The sequence below is a fragment of the Vulpes vulpes genome, chromosome 8 (genome assembly GCF_048418805.1).
Source record: "Vulpes vulpes isolate BD-2025 chromosome 8, VulVul3, whole genome shotgun sequence".
NCBI lineage: Eukaryota > Metazoa > Chordata > Mammalia > Carnivora > Canidae > Vulpes > Vulpes vulpes.
Window position 1 is genome coordinate 5162319 of NC_132787.1, and position 24118 is coordinate 5186436.

At 35.5% G+C, this 24118-nt stretch overlaps 1 protein-coding gene across 1 annotated transcript in view; it reads right to left on the reverse strand.

Moving 5' to 3' along the window:
- The window catches only part of SPATS2 (spermatogenesis associated serine rich 2), a 149369-nt gene that overhangs the window by 30680 nt on the left and 94571 nt on the right, over positions 1 to 24118 (reverse strand). Inside the window, exons 3-5 of the mRNA XM_026000253.2 lie at positions 5728 to 5807; positions 2461 to 2569; positions 1291 to 1340 (exon numbers count right to left, since the gene is read on the reverse strand). Of these exons, the coding sequence (XP_025856038.1) occupies positions 1291 to 1340; positions 2461 to 2569; positions 5728 to 5807 (239 nt within the window). The remainder of the gene's footprint in view (positions 1 to 1290; positions 1341 to 2460; positions 2570 to 5727; positions 5808 to 24118) is intronic.

Consider the following 24118-nt stretch of genomic DNA (forward strand, 5'->3'; position numbering starts at 1 on the left):
TTAGATTCAAATGTCTGATTTTTTTTTTCTTTTAAAGATTTATTTGACAGAGAGAGACAGCACAGGCAGGGGTAGCAGCAGACAGAGGGAGAGGGAGAAGCAGACTCCCCATTGAGCAGAGAGCCTGATGAGAGGCCAAACCCCAGAACCCTGGGATCATGACCTGAGCTGAAGGCAGACACTGAACCAAATGAGCCACCCAGGTGCCCTTTAAATATCCAGTTTTCAACTCAAAATCACAAGGCATAAAAATCACACAAAAAACAAGCTTAAAGAAAAAAAAATCAACAGAAACAGCCGCTGAAAAAGATTTGTTGGCAAATACATTAAAGACTAAAACAACTGTCTTACTGTTATCTATAGAAAACAAACTGATGGTTACCAGAGGGGGAGGTGGGTTGGGGGGATGGGTGAAATAGGTGATGGCGATCAAGGAATACACTTGTTGTAATGAGCAGTGGGTGATGTATGGAAGTGTACTGTACACCTGAAACTAATATTACACTGAATTTTAACTAACTGGAATTTAAATAAAAACTTAAAAGAAAGTAAAATAACTGTCTTAAAGATGCTCAAAAAAATAAAAGAGGGCAGCCCGGGTGGCTCAGCGGTTTAACGCCACTGCCTTCAGCCCAGGGCCTGATCCTGGAGACCCAGGATCGAGTCCCACGTCGGGCTCCCTGCATGGAGCCTGCTTCTCCCTCTGCTGCCTTTGTCTCTGCCTCTCTCTCTCTGTCTGTGTGTGTGTCTCTCATGAATAAATAAAATCTTAAAAAAAAAGAAGAAGATGTGGAGAAAATCAAGAAAGCAAAGTATGAGCAAAATGGAAACGCCAATAAAGAGACAGGAAATCCAAAAGAAGTTAATAAAGAAATGCTGGAGCTGAAAAGTACAATAACTGAAATTTTTAAATTCATAAAGGGATTCCAAGCAAGATTTCAGCAGATAAGAGAAAAATTAATAAGTAAACTTGAAGACTGGAGAATGGAAATTGCTAAGTCTGAGGAACAGAAAGAAAACATTGAGGAAAAGCAAACAGAAGGTAGCTGGGTGGCTCAGTCGGTAGAGCATGCAACTCTCAACCTCAAGGTCATGAATTCAAGCCTTAAATCACATGCAAGACACTGTGGTACTCTATATACACAGCTGTGTTTCAATGTCACAGAAGACTTTTTAACCAGATGAGAGTGAAGTGGTATAGGTAAATCTTTTCAAATATTTTTGTAGGGCCTAAATTTCTTAAATAATACACATATCAATATCATACTTTTAAATTTAATTCATTTTTACCTTTTTCTTGCCTGTTACTGTCCATTCTTTGAGTACTTCACTGGCACTCCCTGTAAAAGAAACCAATTACAGATTTTCTCTCCTACCATATACGTGGTCAACAAGGATTTAGTGTCCTTGCAGTTTGTCACTGTTGGACAATTTCCATAGTTCCTCATAGGAAAAGTTAAGGTTCAAGCTTCTGAGCTAATGTAATAAGACAATCACATTATGTTTACCTTTTGGAATACCTGTCCATTTAGATCCCTTTTCCTTAGTAAGTTCTTCTAAGAAGAGAGCAATGTAAGCCTGATCATTTTGAAGATTCTTTTTATTTATATAGTTTAGACCAAATACAAAGATAACCGGTTTCAGCCCAAATATGCCATCCCCTCCCATCTAGAAGATCACATATCACCTCGGCTATATTGTTTCAGAGACAGCTATACACTACCATTGGCTCAAATACTAACATTATAAAGAAAATAGATGATGATAAAAACCTTACAGTATTTGGATCTGTTTATTATACACTGACAAATGCAGAAGAATAGAAACAGAAGACCTAGTCTGACGTTGCTGTTCAACGAAGCAATAGCTTCAGGCAAAGTTTTTCTCAAACAAGTTATGTGGAAAGAAGTTTATAAAGCACTTCTCAACTCTATACTGAAAGCCTGACTAAACACATCATTCTTCTATGTTAGGTAAGGAAACTCACACCCATTTTTTTGAGTCACTTGCAGAAACCAAACTAAATGGTACAGGGGCCTGGGAGAGAATGCTGAATCCCTGATTTTGTTATCTATTGCTGGGCCACTGGATCACTGCTTTGTCACTAAGAGTTTATTAAATTCTTATTCAACCCAATACCAATCAACTCCCTTATACCACTAGCCACACAATTTGTTCTTAAAACCAATAGATAGCATTTTGAATAAAATGATGAGTTTTCTCAGTTTGTGTCTTATTCTAAGATATCATACAGCTTATGAATGAATTACTTGTAGGGTTGAAAGAGATTATCTTTAAAGAAAAATGCCATGTTAACACCAGGTCTGCTATATCATCTATAAAACACTGAATTGCTGAATGAATGTTACAGAAGTCTGAAGCAACTTCTATTTGAACAAACTTATTAAAAAAAAAAAACTAAAAAAAAAAAACAAAAAACAAAAAACAAACTAGGATTACCTTCCATGAATGCTTGTACTGTTTTGTCCACACAATTATCAAAGTGCTGCAAAACCAGGATGATTTCATTATTGCTCTTATTGGGAACTATAGCACGCACTGCATTTATCTGGAAAAGATGACAGTCATTGAATTACAGCATCAGTTCGTCAGTTGGCAACTGATGCCTATTATGGAGAGTAACGGAAAAAATGATATGTATCACTCTTTAATGTCAGGGAGAGTACATACAATTACCTCACTGGGAATGATTAATAGACAAGTGATAACAGTACATTAAAAATTAATTTCAAAATTTGGAAAAGCAGAACATTTCTAGAAATAGAAGGTCTGTGCTAGATTTTATTCCAAGAAAATGTGGTTTAATTAGGTATCAGTATTAATTTAATATCAATATTTCCTCATCTTAGCCTACTATGGAGAAAGGTAGAAAGTTTAATGAACCACCAACAGTAACAACTTACATTTTTCAGTATTTTTCAAGACATTTTTGCTTAAAATTTTTTTACTTCATAACATTTAATTGTATAACACTATAAAGATAATTTATTATAAACTGTTTCAGGCACACAAAACATGATGAACACTCACTATATGATAGTCAGTTTAACACAACAGATGGCAATGAAGTCCCCTTGAAGTCCTCATGAATCCCCCGTCTCCTTCCTCTTCAGAGATTTCTGCCTTGAACTTGGTATTATCCTGATACATGTTTTTGCACTTTAATGATATATGTATATATCCACTGGTAATATAACTTGTCTTGCCTTATATAAATATCATATCATACATATCTATATTCAATTTGCTTTTTTCACATAACATCATTTTTAAAGATTTTTTGTGTGTGTTGATAAATGCATATCTTATTTATTTTAACTGCTACACAGCATTTCCATTGTATGAATATAGCCAATTTACTCATTCTCCTGTCGACGGCCACTTATATTGTTTCCAATGTTTGGCTATTATGAAAAATGCTGGAACGAACATTTCTATGCTTATTTGCTGCTGAATTTTCAGTGCCTAAAACAATGTTCACCACACTATAAGCAATTAAAAAAGAAAATAAAAATCACATCTTCCTTGAACAGTGAGAGAATGTCTCTATTGTGTATAGCGACTAGAATTCGCAAATATTAGGGCACTTATAAATGCATTATATAACATCAAACTGCTCTTTATAATAGATATGCCAAGGAGCGCCTGGAGGACTCTTGATTTCAGATGGGGTCATGGCCTCAGGTCATGGGATCTAGCCCCCCAGCAGGCTCCATGCCTAGCAGGGAGTCTGCCGGAGGTTCTCTCTCTTCCTCTCCCTATGCCCTTCCCTCTGCTCATGCATGCTCTCTCCCTCTAAAATAAAATTTAAAAATCTTTTTTTAAAAAAAATATACCAATTTTGCCGGATTTATTCCTAAGGGTTTTTTTTTTAAGCATATAATGTTAATTTTAATTTTAGGTGTATAATATAGCAACTCAAGAACTCTACACACACACACACACACAAAAGAACTCTACACATTTTTTAGTGCTCATCAAGATAGGTGTACTTTTTTTTTTCTTAAAGATTTTTATTTATTTATTTATTCATGAGAGAGACAGAGAGAGGCAGAGACACAGGCAGAGGGAAAAGCAGGCTACCCGCAAGGAGCCCGATGTGGCACTTGATCCTGGATCCCAGGATCACACCTTGAGCGGAAGGTAGATGCTCAACTGCTGAGCCACCCAGGTGTCCCAAGACTTTTTCTTATATAATTTTAAACACGTATCTCTTTTCTGTACACTGAAACTTTGTACTAATTTGCTTTATTCTGTAATATTAAAAAATATTAATATACAATATTACCAATGATAAAACATTTAACACAATTAAAGATTTATTTGCAATTCTTTTTGTCTTTTGATGTACAGAGTAATACTATGTTTCAGAAGCCAGTGGGAAGATTTGTTCTAGTTCACTCTCTCCCTGAAGGTGAAATACTTTTAGCCCTAACTCAGGACAAGCCTTGGGCTTCAACAGCCCTGTGTGGTAAAACTCAATTTTTATTAAGACTGGCAAAACACATCAGAGTTACCTAGCTCAGGTGTATCCACTCTGGTTTTTAGTGCCCTCTAATAGTTTTGGTCCCTAGGGATATCCTTTACTTTTTTGTTATGATATGCATTTTAAATGACATATATTATTTTTCATTCTATATATTTTAGATATTTTATGCCAGGAATGTTTTCAGGTTCTTTAGTCAGTCAAACTGCTTGAAAAGGAAGTACTTTTATATATGAAGAGAAGTATCTTGTCAAAGTAATATGCCCAGTCTGTATTAGAACCTAAGTTTTCTTTAGTACACTTGCTTTTATATCATTCTACCCTTTTTTTCGTCTCAGGCTTACCTGAACAATGTAAAGGTTTAAAACCATACAAAGTGGGAAAATATATAATGTATAATCCAAAGAGGGCTATTTTATAATACACATTTTTGAGATGAGCCTAAAACTTAGTACCGATCACTATAAAATGGACTTTATTTTTTTTTTAATTTTTATTTATTTATGATAGTCACACAGAGAGAGAGAGAGAGAGAGAGAGGCAGAGACATAGGCAGAGGGAGAAGCAGGCTCCATGCACCGGAGCCCGACGTGGGATTCGATCCCGGGTCTCCAGGATCGCGCCCTGGGCCAAAGGCAGGCGCCAAACCGCTGCGCCACCCAGGGATCCCTATAAAATGGACTTTAGACAAAACTTACAGATTCAGGGATAAAAGTAAGATTCTGGTAACTTAAAATGTGAAAGTGCTTACATTATTCAACCTATATAGTATATCTGTGACTCCATAATCAACAATATACTTTTCTTAATAAGAGAAAGCACATAAAGCTTTTACACTTTTCTCAATAAAACTCATTAAGGGTTATATAACTAAAAACACCGGGTTTTCTTCCATAGAAATGTTACTTGGAAGATCTCTTCTTGTCTTGTCTGAACTCTCCAAATGAATAGAAAGATCCTACTCAGATTATTCCTTAAAGAATGTTGCCAAATGAGATACACACTAGCCATATATATATTATTTGTTATAATATTAACTAATACTTATTATATTTGTTATGCAAACGAAATCATATTTCACTTTCTTAATGAGTCTGTGTAGCTGCTGATTGAATTAGCATCTAAATTTACTGTGACTAAATAAATAAGTAAGTAAATAAATAAATAAATAAAATTTTACTGTGACATTCAAGCTTACTATCCACAGTAAGTAGTCATACCTTCTCTTTCATGTTCTCAAAAGCTCCTCCCTGGGCCAATACAGTATTGGACTGCAAGTCAAAAATGAATCCTGATGTATCTGCAAGAAGAAGGAAAAAAATATGTCCAACACAATCCAAAACTAACATGTGATCCATCTCCCAAATGGAAGGACCATACCAGCGGCTTTCCTCTCATAAACAGTTAACAACTTAGTTGCTATTTTGTAAATTTTACTCTACATATAACTGATAACTACATTTCAGTTAAAATGAAAAATCTGATTTTAACAGAAACCATCAAGAACTACAGAAAGACACTAATTACATCAACTATATTAGACTGTCCAGTAATCCTTGATATCTTTGTTAACTATCCTAATTTAAAAGGCTCTTTAAAAATGTTGCAAGGAAATAGCTCCCTAAGGTAAAATTTAACATTAATGAATCTGAAAACGTGAATATGAAAGCTTCTGTGCCATTAATAATAACACATAAAACTAATTTCCATTTTCTAGACTGTACCACACACATGTTCTTACGGCTATCAAAATCCCTGAATACATTCATGTTTGCATCCCCAACATAATGCTTGACAAAGCAATGTATCTGAGCTTACACTATCAGCACAATATGGGAAAACTCACTGCAAAGCGATTGATTATAGAAGAGTTTGGCTTTCTTATGCTTATAAAGAAAGGTTATCTGCAAATTTACCTGTGACTATGTAATCAATAAACTACTTCAGCTTTAACACTTGATAGCTTTGTTTTAATCTAATGAGATGTGATGGCAGGAAACAGAGTGCTTCTCAAATTCTGATGTGGATATTTATCATCTGGGGAATCTTAGGTTAAAATGCAGGTTCTGATTTAGTAATTTGGCTTATGGCCTGAGATTTGTATTCTCCAGTGGTATATCAACAATGCTGATCCATGCACCATACTTGAGAATATACCATACTTGGGGGTTAGAATTTCAACAAAGCAAGTAAAAGAACAAATTTTGAGAAAAGAGGTCGCTATGTTTAAATATTTGTGTGCCCACCTCCCACACCACCACTAAATTCATGTTTTTTATTTGTTTTTTATTTTTTTTTAATTCATGTTTTTTAAAAAAGATTTATTTATTCATGAGAGACACAGAAAGAGAGAGGCAAAGACATAGAGGGAGAAGCAGGCGCCTTGCAGGGAGCCCGATGTGGGACTCGATCCTGGATCCTGGAATCATGCTTTGAGCAGAAGGCAGACGCTCAACGGTTGAGCCACCCAGGAGTCCCTAAATTCATATGTTGAAATCCTCAAGTGTTATGGTTATATAATCGTATTAGCAGGTGGAACTTTTAAGAGGTGAATAGGTCATGAGACTGCAGTCCTCATGATGGGATTAGTGCTCTTATAAGAGAGACCCCACAGAGCTCTCCACCCTCTGCCATCCTAAGGGGACAAATGAGAAGCAGTCTGTAACCCAAAAGAGGGCCCTCACCCAACTATGCTAGCACTCTGATCATAGACTTCGAGGCTTCCAAACTGCGAGAAATAAATTTCTGTTGTTTATAAACTACTCAGTCTGTTATAGCAGCTAGAATAGAATAAGATAGGGGTATAAAAAATACAGTAATATTCTAGTACACTTTCCAAATTCTTTTGCTATTATAATAGATGTGTTTTAATTAAAGCCTCTTTTCAGGGATAAAAAGTACAGCACCGGGAGTATAGTCAATGGTATTGTAATATTGCTTGGTGACAGATGGCAGCCATACATGTGGTGAGCATAACATAATGTATACAGTTGTCAAATCACAATGATATACACCTGAAACTAACGTACATTGTGTGTCAACTATACTTAAATTAAAAAAATAATAAAGAGTCTTACAGCTTAATCCTGGGTTTTCAAATCCTTCCTAGATCCTATAGAAGACTGGTAATTCATAAGGTAGAATGTTAAGAGCATTTTGGTATTAAAAGTGGAAAAGAGGGTATGAATAGAGTCAATGTCATTCCAAGAGAAATGATGCTTGCCAATTGCCAATAAAACCATGAATTAATTTATATTTAACCTCTATAATACTGGCAGTTTTAGACTGTTATCTAAATTAAAAATTAGGTTATACTTAAGAAAAACTCAGTATTTAAGTCTGAGTTTTCCAGATGACTACATAATATGGTTAACTTTCAATTATCTTTATTAACTAAGAAAAGACACAATTTTGAAGATCCTATATAGTCAAAATACTACCCAGCAACCGACTTAATTGCTATAGGCTACAAATGATTTAATTTGGATGTTATAAGTACTCTCCCTCAAAGACAAGCTAATGAATGAGCAATGAGATGATTGATACAAAGGATGCCAATAATCTTATTAAAGAATCAAACTATCAACCTTTTTTTTTTTATCAACTCTTTTAAAGTGGAAGCAAAACAGCATTTTGGGGTCTGTATTTATTTTGGGATATTTAAATGAAGCATTAGTATTACTAGCTTTTAACACATCATCTAACATTTTTTTCCCTTTAACAACACATTAGATTAGACAAAGTACAAGGGAAACAAAGGTTAGTTCTGTAAACACCTTCAGCTATTGCCCCCCCCAATTAGCATAAGTAATATTAAGGTTTATCTGGCATACATACATACCAGTTAGGATAATGATTAAAAATACATAAAGCAGTCAGGATCCCAGCAGGAAACAAATGGCGCACTCAAATTGGGCAATCTAAGGAGGGTTTAATAAAGGGACTGTTTTCAAAGATTGCTAGTAAGGAGTACGGAAATCAAAAGATATAGTGCAGTACCCTCCACTAATAAGCAATGTATCCTGCTACTCTGAGGTTCATAAGTGTAAGCAGAAAACAATTCCTGGATCTTAAGAGACACAAGGCTCTTTCATCTCTGTTTAATCTGGTATGGAGAGGGCCACAAGACCATAGCTATGACTTTTGGTCAAAGGACAAGGTAAGCCCACAGGTAACCTCCCTCAGGGAAAGATTGGGAAATGAAACCACTACCTTCGCTGTCCTCCCTGGCTCTGGTCTCCTGCCTATGCTGTGTGCCTAATGGCCAAACCCAACTAGAAGCCTGAGAGCAAGAGAACCACTGAGGCAGTGCATACAGGTTGGCCTCCCAAAATTGGCACAAATGCCAGTTTCATATCTATATTCTAAATCATAAGTTCACACAAAAGGAAAGCAATAATTCAACATTTCAACTTACCTACTCACCAGCTAATATCGCCTCTTTTAGCTTAAGCCAACAACTCAAGTACATTCAAAACCATGCTTCAATGGACTGGTGCTTAAGTGCCTCTCAGCATTACAGACAAAGTCATTTTTAATTCCCATCAACAATATTTAGTAATTTAACAATTTTCTTATTTTTTCATGCAAAGGAAACCTAAGATTTACTTAATTCCACTGGTAGGAAATCAGGCAGGATCTCAACTTTTGATATCAAGCCTATGATAGAAGAGCATGTATACTCTGCAGGAAATAAGTTTTTTTTTTTTTTTTAAGATTTTATTTATGTATTCATGAGAGACACAGAGAGAGAGAGGCAGAGACCCAGGTAGAGGGAGAAGCAGGCTCCATGCAGGGAGCCTGATGTGGGATTCAATCTGGGGACTCCAGGATCACAACTGGCCGAAGGCAGGCACTAAACCACGGAGCCCCCTAGGTGTCCCAGGAATGAGTTTTTAACAATTCAGTTAAATGCTACTCTCACACAAGACTCATAAAGGATACAAGGAGTTTTTTTTTTTTTTAATGTTTTTTTAAGATTATTTATTTATTCACGAGAGACACAAAAAGAGAGGCAGAGACACAGGCAGAGGGAGGAGAAGCAGGCTCCATGCAGGGAGCCCGATGTGGGACTTGATCCCAGGAATCCGGGATCATGCCCTGAGCCAAAGGCAGATGCTCAACTGCTGAGCCACAAAGGCATCCTGATACAAGGAATTCTTGAGATTGAACTTTCTTATCATTTATTTCACTCTATCAGGAACCACCTCAGAAGTTTCTTCGAATGCTTTCAAATAGCACACATTTAGGAACATTTTGGGAAAAAGTATGTTATTTACAAAATCACTGACATATTTGCAAATACTGCAGGCTTTGTTATTGTTTTTGCTGGCTTCAAAAATCAGGCAAAAGTTGTTTTAGGCACTGAGGATGACATAAATATCTAAGTTTGATAATACCATGTGTCAAACCAAACTTGAACAAGTTTTTCTTTTAACTGAGGTATAATAGACATATATATAAATCACTGTATTATTTTCAGGTGTACAACATAATGGTTTGCTATTTTTACATGCTGTGAAATAATCACCACAATAAGTATTTAGTTAACATCTGTCAACATACATAGCTACAAAATTTTTTTCTTGCAACAGGAACTAAGATCCACTCTTAGCAACCTGCAAATATGCAACACAGATTATTAACTAGAGCTACCATTCTGTATATTATATCCCTAGGACTTACTTTTTTTTTTTTTTTTTATAACCAGAAGTCTACTTTTTGACTCCCTTTACCCATTTCACTCCCTTTCCTCTCTGGTAACCACCAATCTGTTCTCTGTATCTCTAAGCTTGGTTTTGTTTTGTTTTTTAAGATTTCACATGTAAGTGAGATCATAGGGTATTTGTCTTTCTCTGACGTTTACTTGGCATAATGCCCTCAAGGTCCACCATATTGTTACAAATGGTAAGATTTCCTTCTTTTTATAACTAAATGATATTCCACTGTCTCAGAATTTCCTTTGTTTTTAATGGTGAATAATATTCCATTGTGTATGTGTTTGTATACCCATTTTCTTTATCCATCCATCTATGGACACTTAACGGTTGTTTTGATATCTTGCTATCGTAAATGATACTGCAATAAACATGGCAATGCATATATCTTTTCAAGTTAGTGTTTTTGTTTTTGTGGGATAAATACCCAAAAGTAGAATTGCTGGATCATGCAGTAGGTCTAATTTTAATTTCTTAAGGAACTTCCATACTGTCTTCCACAGTGGCTATACCAATTTACATTCCCACTAATAGTATGTGAGGATTTCCTCTCTCTACATCCTAGCCAACACTTGTTCTTTTTTCTTTCTTGTAGGATTTTATTTATTTGAGAGAGACAGCATGAGCATGAGGAAGGGCAGATGGAGAGAGAGAAGCAGACTCCCCACTGAGCAGGGAGCCCAACAAGGGGCTCAATCTCAGGACCCTGTGATCATGACCTGAGCCGAGGGCAAATGCTTAACTGACTGAGCAATCCAGTTGTCAATAACAACCCAACACTTGTTATTTCTTTTCTTTTTGATAATAGCCATTCTAACAGGTGTGAGGTGTTATCTCATTGTAGTTTCAACTGCATTTCCTTGCACCTTTTCATGTACCTGATGGCCATCTATCTGTAAGTCTTCTTTGGAATTGACGGGCACCTGGGTGGCTCAGTGGCTGAGCATCTGCCTTTGACTCAGGTCCTGATCCCAGGGTCCTGGGTTCAAGTCCCACACTGGGTCCCCACAGGGAGCCTGCTTCTCCCTCTGCCTATATCTCTGCCTCTCTTTGTGTCTCTTGTGAATAAATAAATAAAATCCTAAAAAAAAAAAAAAAAAGCCTTCTTTGGAATTGCATATGTATCTTTTTAATACATGTATCTTAAACTTTGAAAGTCTAAATGTGTTAATTTATAATTTTACCTGAAGACCATACTGTACTGAATGTTTTATAATTTATTTGGTTAAAAGTTCTGATTATATTCATATCTAACAGAATCACCATCAACAAAAGAAAGAGAGGGAGAAAGCGAGAAAGAGAAAGAGAACAAGGGTTGAGAAACATGTAGAGAAATTGGAATTCTCATACACTGACCATTTGGGAATGTCAAATGCTACTGTGAGAAGCTACATGGTGGTTCCTTTAATAAGTAAACAGAATTATCATAAGACTAAGCAATTCCACTTCTGAGTATATACACAAAAGAACTGAGAGCAGTAACCTAAACCAATATTTATATATCTATGTTCACAGCAGCATTATTCACAATAGCCAAGATACAGAAACAACTCTTAAGTGTCCATCAAGGGGCTAATGGATAAAGAAAATGTATGTTAATGTACACATACACACACACACACACACACACACACACACAATGGAATATTATTCAGCATTCAAAAGGAAGGAAATTCTGACAAATAAATGCTACAGTATGGATGAACTTTGACAACATTAGGCTAAGTAAAATAAGCCAGTCACAAAATGACAAATACTATATGATTCTATTCATGTGAGGTACCTAGAATTGTCAAATTAATAAAGAAAGTAGGGTGGTCTTTGCTATAGGGGTTGGGGGAAGGAGGAAACAGTGAGTTGTTTAGAATTTCAATTTGGCAAGGTGAAAAAGTTGTGGAGACAAATAGTGTGATAGTTACACAGAATGTGACTATACTTAATGCCAGTGAACTGTACAGTTAGAAATGTCTAAAATGGTAAATTTTATAGAAGTTTTAACTACAAATAAATTTTAAAAAATTTCTGATTATAAAAGATGCTAAGAAAATAGCATTTTTCTAATGTAAATTTATTTTTATTTTTATTTTTTTAAAGATTTTGTTTATCATGAGAGACACAGAGAGAGAGAGAGAGAGAGAGAGAGAGAGGCAGAGACACAGGCAGAGGAAGAAGCAGGCTCCAGGCAGGGAGCCCGACATGGGACTTGATCCCGGGACTCCAGGATCACGCCCTGGGCCAAAGGCAGGCACTAAACCACTGAGCCACACAGGGATCTCTAATGTAAATTTTAAAATGTAAGGATCCCTTGCTGAGATTCCAAATTAATTCCTGCAATAAATATTTGGTAAACACCTACCATGAGCCAAGTTAGGTATTAAGAATACACTAGTGAATAAGACATCTATGTTTTCTGGTCTCTTAAGGAGTTTTATAGTCTAGTGCAAGAGACCAGTAAAAAATAAATAACCATCTCAATAGGATAGCAACTGTTCATTAGTTTATTAAATTGCACAGTACTAAATACATATAATAGCCCCCACAATAGCACTACTATCAGGCGGAGATTAAAAGTTCTACTACTCAGGGTCCTAAAAAGGTTTACCTTTTTATTTTATTTTATTTTATTTTATTTTTAATTTTTTATTTTATTTTATTTTTTTTACCAGAACTAATATTATGAACACACAGTAAGTGTGTGTTGAAAGCACTGAAGTGAATTCAATCTGATTATGAGCAGGCTATCTACTTTGCTGGAAAAGCCTGTCCCCAAATTCCAGGTTGCTTATAGCAGAAAGGAGTATAGCAGGGACTCACAACGAGGCATGGATTCTTATAGGAGCTACTTAATTTGTGTCTTTGAATTCAACAACTAAAAATTTATGATTTTTAGTTTATATGTTTTTCCATTAACATAGATGGCAAATTACTGTGCCCGTCTGACGAGTGAAGATAAATATGGAATTATAATCCCCCCAGAATACTTTAACTCACTCAATTTTACACTGATGAGAAAATCAGTCACAGTACCATTTCTTACGCAAAGTCACATAAGAAACCTACAGCAGAATCAAGGACAGAGAAAAAAGCTTAATGCTATACAACCTTAATGCTGAGTTCACCAAACTTTTTTTTTTTTTTTAAAGATTTTATTTATTTACTCATAAGAGACACAGAGAGAGAGAGAGAGAGAGAGAGAGAGGCAGAGACACAGGCAGAGGGAGAAGCAGGCTCCATGCAGGGAGCCCAACATGGGACTCGATCCCAGGTCTCCAGGATCACAACCTGGGCTGAAGGCGGTGCTAAACCGCTGAGCCACCTGGGCTGCCCTGAGTTCACCAAACTTAACTAGTTCTCAAGTTGCCATTATTTTAACAGTATCTTGGTATATTACCTTTCTTCTAAAGCTCTCAGATTCTTGTTATTACTCACTGATATTCTTTACACAAACATAAAACAAGCTGGATAACAAAATTATTCATACTTCACCATAAAGAGAGGCCATAGAGTAAGATCCTCCAATTAAATGCAAATAAACCCACAGGTAAGAAAACCTAGATGTAACCTAACAGTGACTACTTGTCATATTTTCTCAAACTGTATCAACTTCCTCTTAAAAATTAAAAGGTAGACTCAAGAGAAGAGGTTATTTAAGTGTCAATTCTTTTTTTAAATTTTTTTTAAAAATTTTTATTTATTTATGATAGTCACACACACAGAGAGAGAGAGAGGCAGAGACACAGGCAGAGGGAGAAGCAGGCTCCATGCACCGGGAGCCCGATGTGGGATTCGATCCCGGGTCTCCAGGATGGCGCCCTGGGCCAAAGGCAGGCGCCAAACCGCTGGGCCACCCAGGAATCCCAAGTGTCAATTCTTATGGAAATGTATCTCATGAGCAATTAAATAACCTGAACACAGCCAATACTCAACCACCTAAAAGACAATAACCAGGCTCTTGAAATTGTTTTTTCTCATGACAGTTTTGAGAATAATCCACATATAAGTCACAAATAAAATGACAAGTAGATTTCCGTTTCTACATGTGCGCTAATGACAAATATGGGACACAGGTTATATTATATAAATGTGAATGCAAGGAGAATAAAGTTACCGACATAGACACGACTAGCTAAAGCTTAGAGTATATTCACAACTTTGAAACTTGAAGAGGCCATCAACTTCAGTTCCCTAGGTCACAATTTTCTCTTCTGTCAATTTACCACCTAAGCTTAGAAGAATTATGACTGTTTTTGTAAGAAAAAAGACATATAAAAGATAAAGAAAATATGTGAATAATGAAGAGTCAGGGATCCCTCAGCAGTTTGGCGCCTGCCTTTGGCCCAGGGCGTGATCCTGGAGTCTCAGGATCGAGCCCCACATCGGGCTTCCTGCATGGAGCCTGCTTCTCCTCTGTCTGTGTCTCTGCCTCTCTCTCTCTCTCTGTGTGTGTGTGTGTCTCTCATGAATAAATAAATAAAATCTTAAAAAAAAAAAGGAAGAATCAGACTTGGAAAGGGAACAAACCTTAGATGGGAAATTTAGAAAAACTATGTCAAAATGCCATTTTGTAAGATGTCTAGTACTCTTATAGCCTTCTGAAATGCTAACACTTTTTTATATTTAGTTCTTTAAAAGTTATTTAAGAAATTTCCATCTTGGTTGCCGATGGCCAAACAGAAAAATCTTCTCAGTAGACTGCAAGGATACAGATTTACAATCTTATCAACTGGCCTTCCTAGGCATCTCAGATACTACTATGTTTTACATGTTCAGAAAATCCACACTTCAATTACCAATTTGCTAAGTGGGTCTTCAATGAAAGAAAACGGACTTTTGTTTTCCTTCATTTTTCATATAGTCTTAACAGCTGATTAAATTTTTTCTTTGTTCCTTTGAATGCTTCAACTACATTCTGAAGGATGTTGTGCCTCTTCTAAGACAAAGCAATTACACTGGGAAATTTCCAAACTTTTACAATGAGTTTTAATTTTTCCAAGTAGAGCTTGCTGGAAAGTCAGGGTTATTATTAAAGACACAAACAAGCAATTGAATCCTATCTTACTCTTACCAATATATTTTCCTAGGTTTCCATCAAGTGTAACAGAATAAGCTTCTTTTTCTTAAGTTCCAAGAATTCTTGGGGGTCCTGTTGTTTAAAAGGTTTATTGGCTCAAATAATAAATTCCTCCAAGAATGGTGACTGGATAGGAAATTTTACCCACCTTTCAAAAATCTTCTTAGTAATGTACTCTTGAGAATAGCCAGGAGGCAATGATACTGATCTTAATGCCCAATTTCTTCTGTCTCAATGCCATCTTCCATTAGTTTGGAATTAGTTCTCCCACATATGAAATGAAACACATAGCTTTAAAAAAATTCTTTCCTACTCCTTATTGTCCTTGAGATTCTCAAGAATTCTACTAGCTTTTCCAGGAAAAAAAAAAATCAATTTTGCAAATTAAACAAATTAAAGCATTTGAGAACTATGATTTTTTTTAAAGGAAGAACACAAATCTTCAATTACTAAGATCACCACACATCCTTTGCTGATTCTAGATCATCTCTGAGCTAATGCCTTATTCACAAAATATTTTATGTAGTTCCAGAGATTACACGAATTCAGTTACTTAAAAAATTATGAAGCCACATGATGATTATTTTGGTATCTATTTACACCCAATTTGCAAACTCTTTAATGGAATGGGGCGCTAAAGTAGAATAAAAATTAAATATTTAGTTAAATCTTTATTTCCAAGTAGTGAGAAATACTGTCATGAGTTTAATGTTTCTACTTGCTAATCTCTCCTTGCTTTAGGGGAAAGGAAAAAATAAATTGTGGGGCATCTGGGTGGCACAGTGAGTTGGGTGTTTGACTCTTAGTTTTTGGCTCAGGTCATGGTCTCAGCGTCCTAGGATCAAGCCCCACATCAGGTTCCATACTCAGCATGGAGTCTGCTTGAGATTCTCTCTCTCCATCTTTCTCTGCCCCTCCCATTCATGCTCTCTCTCTAAAATAAATAAAATCTTTAGAGAAAAATAAAAAATTGTGATGTGGTTAAAACATGGACAGCCAGTAAAAACAGGAGAAAAAAAGAGAAGGAATCTGGATAATCGGAAAACCAGAAAATCAGTCTGCAAATGAATCAAGTCATATAAAATGCCTGTGTGAGCTGGTCACTTAAGTCTAAAGAAAAATATAATTTTAGCTACCAAGGGTCTATCTTCTGTCTCTCTTAAGTCAAACCCTCATTTTTAGATTTAAATGAAATTTCTCTTTTTAATGAGATTGTTAACTCCTGGATGTTATGCAGTATATGCCATAGTTCTGGGCTTGGCTTAACATGGATTAGGTGAACTGAATGCACCATTAAAAAAAAAATTAGTTCCTACTCCTCACTGTCTTTTAGATTCTCAAGAATTCTAATCAGCTATCTTAGGAAAGAAACTTAATTCCAATGAGTCAATGTAATTAAAGCATTTAAGAACTATGATATTTAAAAAGTCAAATAAATCTTCAATTACTAAGCTCAGTACAGACTAGCTGCTAGAATTCCTGAGAATCTAAAAGAGAGCGAGGAAAAGGAAACCATTTTTTTAAACACTGTGTTTCATTTCATATGTAGAAGAACTAATTTGTTTAGATCTGAGAGATATTCTTTTGTCATTGTAAAAGATTTTTGCTTTGGATGTTCCTTCTAGCACTGTAAAAATCTTTCCTTTCCAGCCCATCCCAATCCCTGTGCTTCAAAGTATAGAAATGAACAAGCAATCCTAATTGCATGATCTGTATCTAACAAAACCAACCCATCTCATAAAACCAAAGCACTGCAAAATCTGTTACTCTTTACTCATTAGCCTTCATGCAAGTAAGAATTAAATGTCTGCTTCTTCTTTCTTAAAATAGAAAAATTATGGATCAGTTATCTACTTTGATTATAAATATTTCTATTTCCATTTTAATAATCATTCAATTACCATGAGGTGGATACTAGCTTTTAAGTGTTATACATGAAGACACAAATTACCTAAATAATAAACTTGTTTAAGTTCGTCTATCCTTTTTTTTTTTTAATTTTTATTTTTTTCATGAGAGACAGAGAGAGAGAGAGAGAGAGAGAGGCAGAGACACAGGCAGAGACACAGGCAGAGGGAGAAGCAGGCTCCATGTAGGGAGCCCGACATAGGACTTGATCCCAGGTCTCTAGGATCACGCCCTGAGCTGAAGGCAGCGCTAAACCGCTGAGCCACCCGGGCTGCCCAAGTTCGTTCTATCCTAATAAAATATCTTAAAAAAATTTTTTTTTATTGTGGGGGTGGCTGGGTGGCTCAGTAGTTAAGCATCCAACTCTTGATTCTTGCCCAGGTAATGATCTCAGAGTTGTAGGATCTAGCGCTGCTTCAGGCTCCATGCTTACCATGGAGTCTGCTTGAGATTCTCTCTCCTCTCCATCTGCCCCCTCTCCACTCACACTCATGCTAAAATAAATCTTTAAAAAATAAAAATAATTTTATTGTGAAATATAGCATATTTATAGTGTACACACAGATTAATGTATCACAGCTTGATAATTTATCACAAAACAAACACTCAAATACTACTACTCAGGTTAAGAAATAAAACTGAGGAATATGAGAAAGATCTAGTACCTCAGATGCCTTCCTCATATCCCCCTTCTCTTAGTATCTCTCCCCACTCACCAAAGGCACCATTCTCCAAACTTTTCTTCATAGTTGATACCACTGAAGAAGATATACCTACATATTCTGGTTTAGTTTTACTTTTATCTATGAGAGTAATGATTCTGCATGTATTTTATTCTGGTGCATGGGTTGTTTCAACACTGTGTTTGTAAGATTTATGCATATTTTTGCAAGTAAACGTAGTTTGTTCATTTTCCTTGAATAATATTTCACTGTATTTCATTATTTATCTATTCTGCTAGAAAACTGATGGACAAATGATGAACAGTTGGGCTGTCTGCTAGATAAATGATGGAAAATGGGTTGCTTCTAGTTTTTGTTCAATACCAACAATGTTGTTTTGAATATTCTTGTACAAATCTCCTGATGTACCTGGGAATGCATTTGTTGAATACTCAAGAACAAAACTAAATCATAGGGTGTGCTTATCTTCAATTCTAGTACATATGTCAAACAGCTTCTCAAAGTAGCTGCTCCAATTTAAAATCCCAATAGCAGCTTTTGAAAGTTTTTTTTTTTTTAGCTTTTGAAAGTTTTTATTATTTCATATCTTCACACTCATTAATATATTATTAATCTTTTTAATTTTAGCCATTCCAGTGCAAGAGCAGTAGTATCTCTTGTTCTAATTTGCATTTCATTTGTTTATAAATTTTGTTATTCTTTTCCCTGACAATGACTACTCTAACCTAGCTTTTGGAGGGAGAATTGTCTTTTTCTTATTGATCTGCAATAGTTCTCTATCATTTAAACATGATACAAATTTCTTCTCCCATTCTGTGACTTCCTTGTAACTCTCTTAACTGTTCCTTCTGATGAGAAGTTCTTAAATTTTTTAAAAAGATTTTATTTATTTATTTATTTATTTATTTATTTATTTATTTATTTATTTATAAGAGACACACAGAAAGAGGCAGAGACACAGGCAGAGGGAGAAGCAGGCTCCCTGCAGGGAGCCTGATGCAGGACTCAATCCTAGGACCCCAGGATCATAACCTGAACTGAAAACAGATGTTCAACCCCTGAGCCACCCAGGCATCCCAGAAGTTCCTAATTTTAATGTAATAATGCACTGACACTCACTCTTCTCCTTTATGATTAGCGCTTTTTTTTGTCTACTTAAAAACTCTTTCTCATGGTGCCTGGGTGGCTTAGTTGGTTGAGTGTCTGCCTTTGGCTCAGGTCATGATCTTGGGGTCCTGGGATTGAATCCCACATTGGGCTTCCTGGTCAGCGGGGAGTCTGCTTCTCCCTCTCCCTCTGCTGATGCCCCCCAACTCATGCTCTCTCTCAAATAAATAGATAAAACCTTAAAAAAAAAAAAAACCCTCTTTCTCTGAGATAATGTTAGAAACTTGTTTCAAAATAATCCCCTGGGGGTGGATCAAAGTATTGACAAAAAAGATTGGCAATGTGTTGTTAATTATTGGACCTGAGTTATGAGTATTTGGGAGTCCATTGTATTTTTCTACTTTTTATAAGCTTACAAATTTCAGTAACAAATTTAAAAAAATTAATGTTATTAAAAACTCCTGGATCTTTTAAGTGTTTATAGCAAGGTTGCAGGATACAAGGCTAATATACAAAAGTCAGTCATTTTCCCATATAAAAACTATGAAGAAGTGTTTTGAATTTGAAATGAAAAACAATACTATTTATATTAGCATCCTACAAAATGAAATACTTATATATAAATCTAACAAAGTATACATAAGACCTTTAAAACTATAAAACCGTGAGGGAAAAAATTAAAGCATTGAATAAATGGAGAGACAGTCTATGTTTGCAGATAGGAAGGCAATCCCAATCAAAATTCCAGCAACTTATTTTTGGTTATCAACAAAGTGGTTCTAAAATGTATATGGAGAGGGAAAAGACACAGAATAGCCAACACAACACTGAAGGAGAACAATGCTGAAGAACTGACACTACATGAATTCAAGACCTAATTATAAAACTACAATATTCAAGGCAGTGTAGTCCTGGTGAAAAAAATAGACCAAAAAAATCAGTAGAACAGAATGGAAAGCCCAGAGATAGACTGACAGATATAAGGCAACTGATCTTTGACAAAGGAACAAAGGCAATACAACTGATGTAAGAAAGTCTTTACAACAATGGTGCTAGAACAACCAGACATTCACATGCAAAAAAAAAAAAAAAAATGAATCTAGATATAGACTTTACATCCTTCACAAAAATTAACACCAAATGGATCACAGATGTAAATGTAAACTACAAAACTATAAAACTCCTAGAAGATAATATAGGAGAAAATCTAGATAACTTTGGATTTTTGCAATGACTTTTTAGATGCATCACCAAAGGCATGGAAGGAATATTGATAAGCTTGATTTCATTAAAATTAAAACTACCTGCCCTGCAAAAGACACTGTCAAGAGAATGAAAAGACAAGGCACAGACCAGGAGAAAATATTTGCAAAAGACACCTGATAAAGGACTGCTACTCAAAATATACAAAGAACTCTTAATTCTCAACAATAAGAAACAACACAATTTAAAAATGGGCCTAAGACCTTCACAGACACCTCCTCAAAGAAGAATATAGAGACGGCAAACAAGCATATGAAAAGATGCTTCACATGGCATCAAGGAAATGTAACTTAAAACAATGAGATACCACTACACATCTCTTAGAATAGCCCACATCCAGTACACTGACACCACCAAATGCTGGCAAGGATGTGGAGCAACAGGAACTCTCCTTCATTGCTGGTAAAAAAGGAAAACGGTACATATAGGCTCTTTGGAAGACTTCAGCAGTTTCTTTGTTGTTGTTGTTGTTGTTGTTGTTGTTTTAAAGATTTTATTTATTTATTCATGAGAGACATAGAGAGAGAGGTAGAAACATAGGCAGAAGGAGAAGCAGGCTCCCTGTAGGGACCCCAATGTAGGACTTGATCCCGAGACTCTGGGATTGTGCCCTGAGCCGAAGGCAGACGCTCAACTGCTGAGCCATCCAGGCGTCCCCAGTTCAGCAATTTCTTACAAAACTTACCATGCAATCTAGCGATCGTTCTTTTTGGTATTTACTCAAAGGAGCTGAAACCTTATACCCATACAAAAACCTGCATATGGATGTTTATATCAACTCTATTTATAATTGCCAAAAATTAGAAGCAACCAAGACGTCCTTCAGTAGGTAAATGGATAAACTATTGTACATCCATACAATGGAATGTTATTTAATGCTAAAAAGAAATTTGTTTACAAGCCATGAAAAGACATGGAGGAAATTTAATTGCTTATTACTAATTGAAATAAGTGAATGTGAAAAGGCTACATACTGTATGATTCCAGCTATATAACTTTCTGGAAAAGGAAAATTATAGCAATAATAAAAGGGTCAGTAGTTGCCAGGGGTTAAGTGGAATGAAAGATTAATAAGCAGAGTACAGAGGATTTTTAGGGGAGTGAAACTACTCTGTACGATACTATAATAGCAAATACATGTCATTATACATTTGTCCAAATCCAAAAAATGTACACCACCAAGAAAGAATCCTAATGTAAACTACAGACTTTGGGTGATAGTAATGTGTCAATGTAGGTTTACCCACTGTAACAAATGTGTCACTCTGGTGAATGATATGGATCACAAGGGAGGTTATGTATCTGTGGGGGTAGGAGGTATACAGGAAATCTGTACCTCTCCTCAACTTTGCTGTAAACCTAAAACTGCTTTAAAAAACAAACTCCAGGGATCCCTGGGTGGCGCAGCGGTTTGGCGCCTGCCTTTGACCCGGGGCGCGATCCTGGAGACCTGGGGTCGAATCCCACATCAGGCTCCCGGTGCATGGAGCCTGCTTCTCCCTCTGCCTGTGTCTCTGTCTCTCTCTCTGTCTCTCATGAATAAATAAATAAAATCTTAAAAAAAAAAAAAAAAACAAACTCCATTAAGACATTTTAAAAACCCTATTAAGGAAAAAGGTTTAAAAAGGAAAGAATCCTTCCTTCTTTGAGGTCTTAAAGGTATTCTTCTAAATCATCCTTTATAAAGAAGCTTTATTGTTGTACCGTTCACATTTAGGTCTATAATCTAAACCGTAAATTGCTTCAGAGGTATGAAGTAAAGGAACAGTTACATTTTTTCCATATGGATTTCCAAATATCTCAGAATTAAGTGAAAAAAGATCACCTTTTCCTCAAAGCTCTGCAGTACCACCTTTTAGGAAAATAAAATCTCCACAGATGAATAACTCTGTTTCTGGGCTGTTTCATCCGTCTACATTTCCATCTAACATATCTTTCATTGAATTTCTTTCTATGTTATACTTTTGACACAATTGTAAATATCCCGTTTTTAAATTTCATTTTCTAATGACTTATTGATGGTATAAGTAGGTGTGAACTGATTTTTGTAGAATAATTTTATATCTAGCAACACTGTTAAAGTCACTAATTCAAAAAGGTTACATTCTGTGGCCTTTCTATATAGGGTATCCACAAAAATCATATAGTAAACATCAGCGTAATGGTGAATGCTAAGCCCTTTTCCTTTGTGATGAGAAGACAAAAATGCTTGCTTTGTTACTTTTTTCCCTCCTAACCTTATTGAGAAAAAATTGAAAAATATATATATTTAAACTGTACAATGTGATAAGCTGATATACATAGCTACTGTTGGAATAATGACCAAGACCAAAACAATTAACACATTCATCACCTCACATAGTTAACTCTTTTGCTTCATTACCTCTAGACAACTGGAGATCTAACAACTACAATAAAGCAAGGAAAAGGGGAAAAATCATAAATATTGGAATCCCATTATTCAAAAATGATTTCATTTCCTTCTACATATTTGAAGAGATTGAATTTTCTAGCTTTTTCCTAATTTCCTTAGAACTTAGTTCACTTATCTATAGCCTATCTTCTTTTCTAATATATACATGCAAAGCTAAAAAAGAAATAAAAAATCCCTCTAAACATGGTTTTAGCTGCACACTACAAGTTTTTATGCATAAATCTCTATTATTCTATTTAAAATATTTCCTAATTTCCGTTTAATTTCTTTTTTGATCTATTATTCAAATGTATATTTCTTAATACTCAAATATTTGGAGATTTTCTAATTAACTTTTGGATAGCAAGCTTAAATGCACTGTGGCCAAATAATAATCTGAATGATTTTAATTCTCTAAAAGTGGTGTAAATTCACTTTTATATCCTTATTAATCCCACATGTTTGTTTTTTCAGTTACTGAGAGATCTGTGTTAAAATCTCTTACTATAATTACGTATTTCTCCTTTTAATTCTGCCAATTTTTGTTTTAAATCTGTTATTAGAGGGGCGCCTGGGTGGCTCAGTTGGTAAAGTGTCTGCCTTTGGCTCAGGTCATGATCTCAGGGTCCTGGGATGGAGCCCCACACTGGGCTCCCTGCTGGATGGAAAGTCTGCTCTTCCCTCCCTTTTTTGCTCCTCCCCTCGTTTGTGCTTTTTTTGTCTCTAATAAACAAATAAAAACTTCAAGAAATGTAAATCTGTTATTAGAATTATTTTTTGTTAAATTAAATGATTTATCATTATGAAGTGCCCCTCCTTCATCCCTAATCATGCTTTTTTGCCTTAAAGTCTACTCTGGCTGAATATTAATATATCGACATTCAGAACATTTTTCTTTTGTTTAGTCTCTTTTTTAAAATTCTGGCTAAAAAAAAGCACAGCATAAAACTTAGCATCTTAACCATTTCTAAGAGCATAAGTTCAGTAGTGTTAAGTATATTCATCTTATTATACAACTAATCTCCAGAACTTTTTCATCTTACAAAACTACATCTCTGTATCTATTAAGCAACAACTCCCCATAACTCATTATACTCCATAACCCCCAAACTCCTAACAATCACCATTCTACTTTCTGTGACTTTAACTATTGAAGATACCTTCTATAAGTGGGATCATGTATTATATGTATTTTTATGACTGGTTTATTTCACTTAGCATAATGTTCTTAAGGTTTATCCATGCTGCAGCATGCAGTGACCAGTCTTTTAATTTAATAGCTTCCCTGGAGATTATAACATCTATTTGTGACTTGCAAAATTATACTATTAATTGGCAGTTTTACTCTCTTCCTTGATAAAGCAAGGAAGTATATGCCTCTCCTAATTTATAGGCCATGACTACTTTCTAAGTTAATTCTCTGTGTATTTTTTTTTTGTTGTTGTTGTT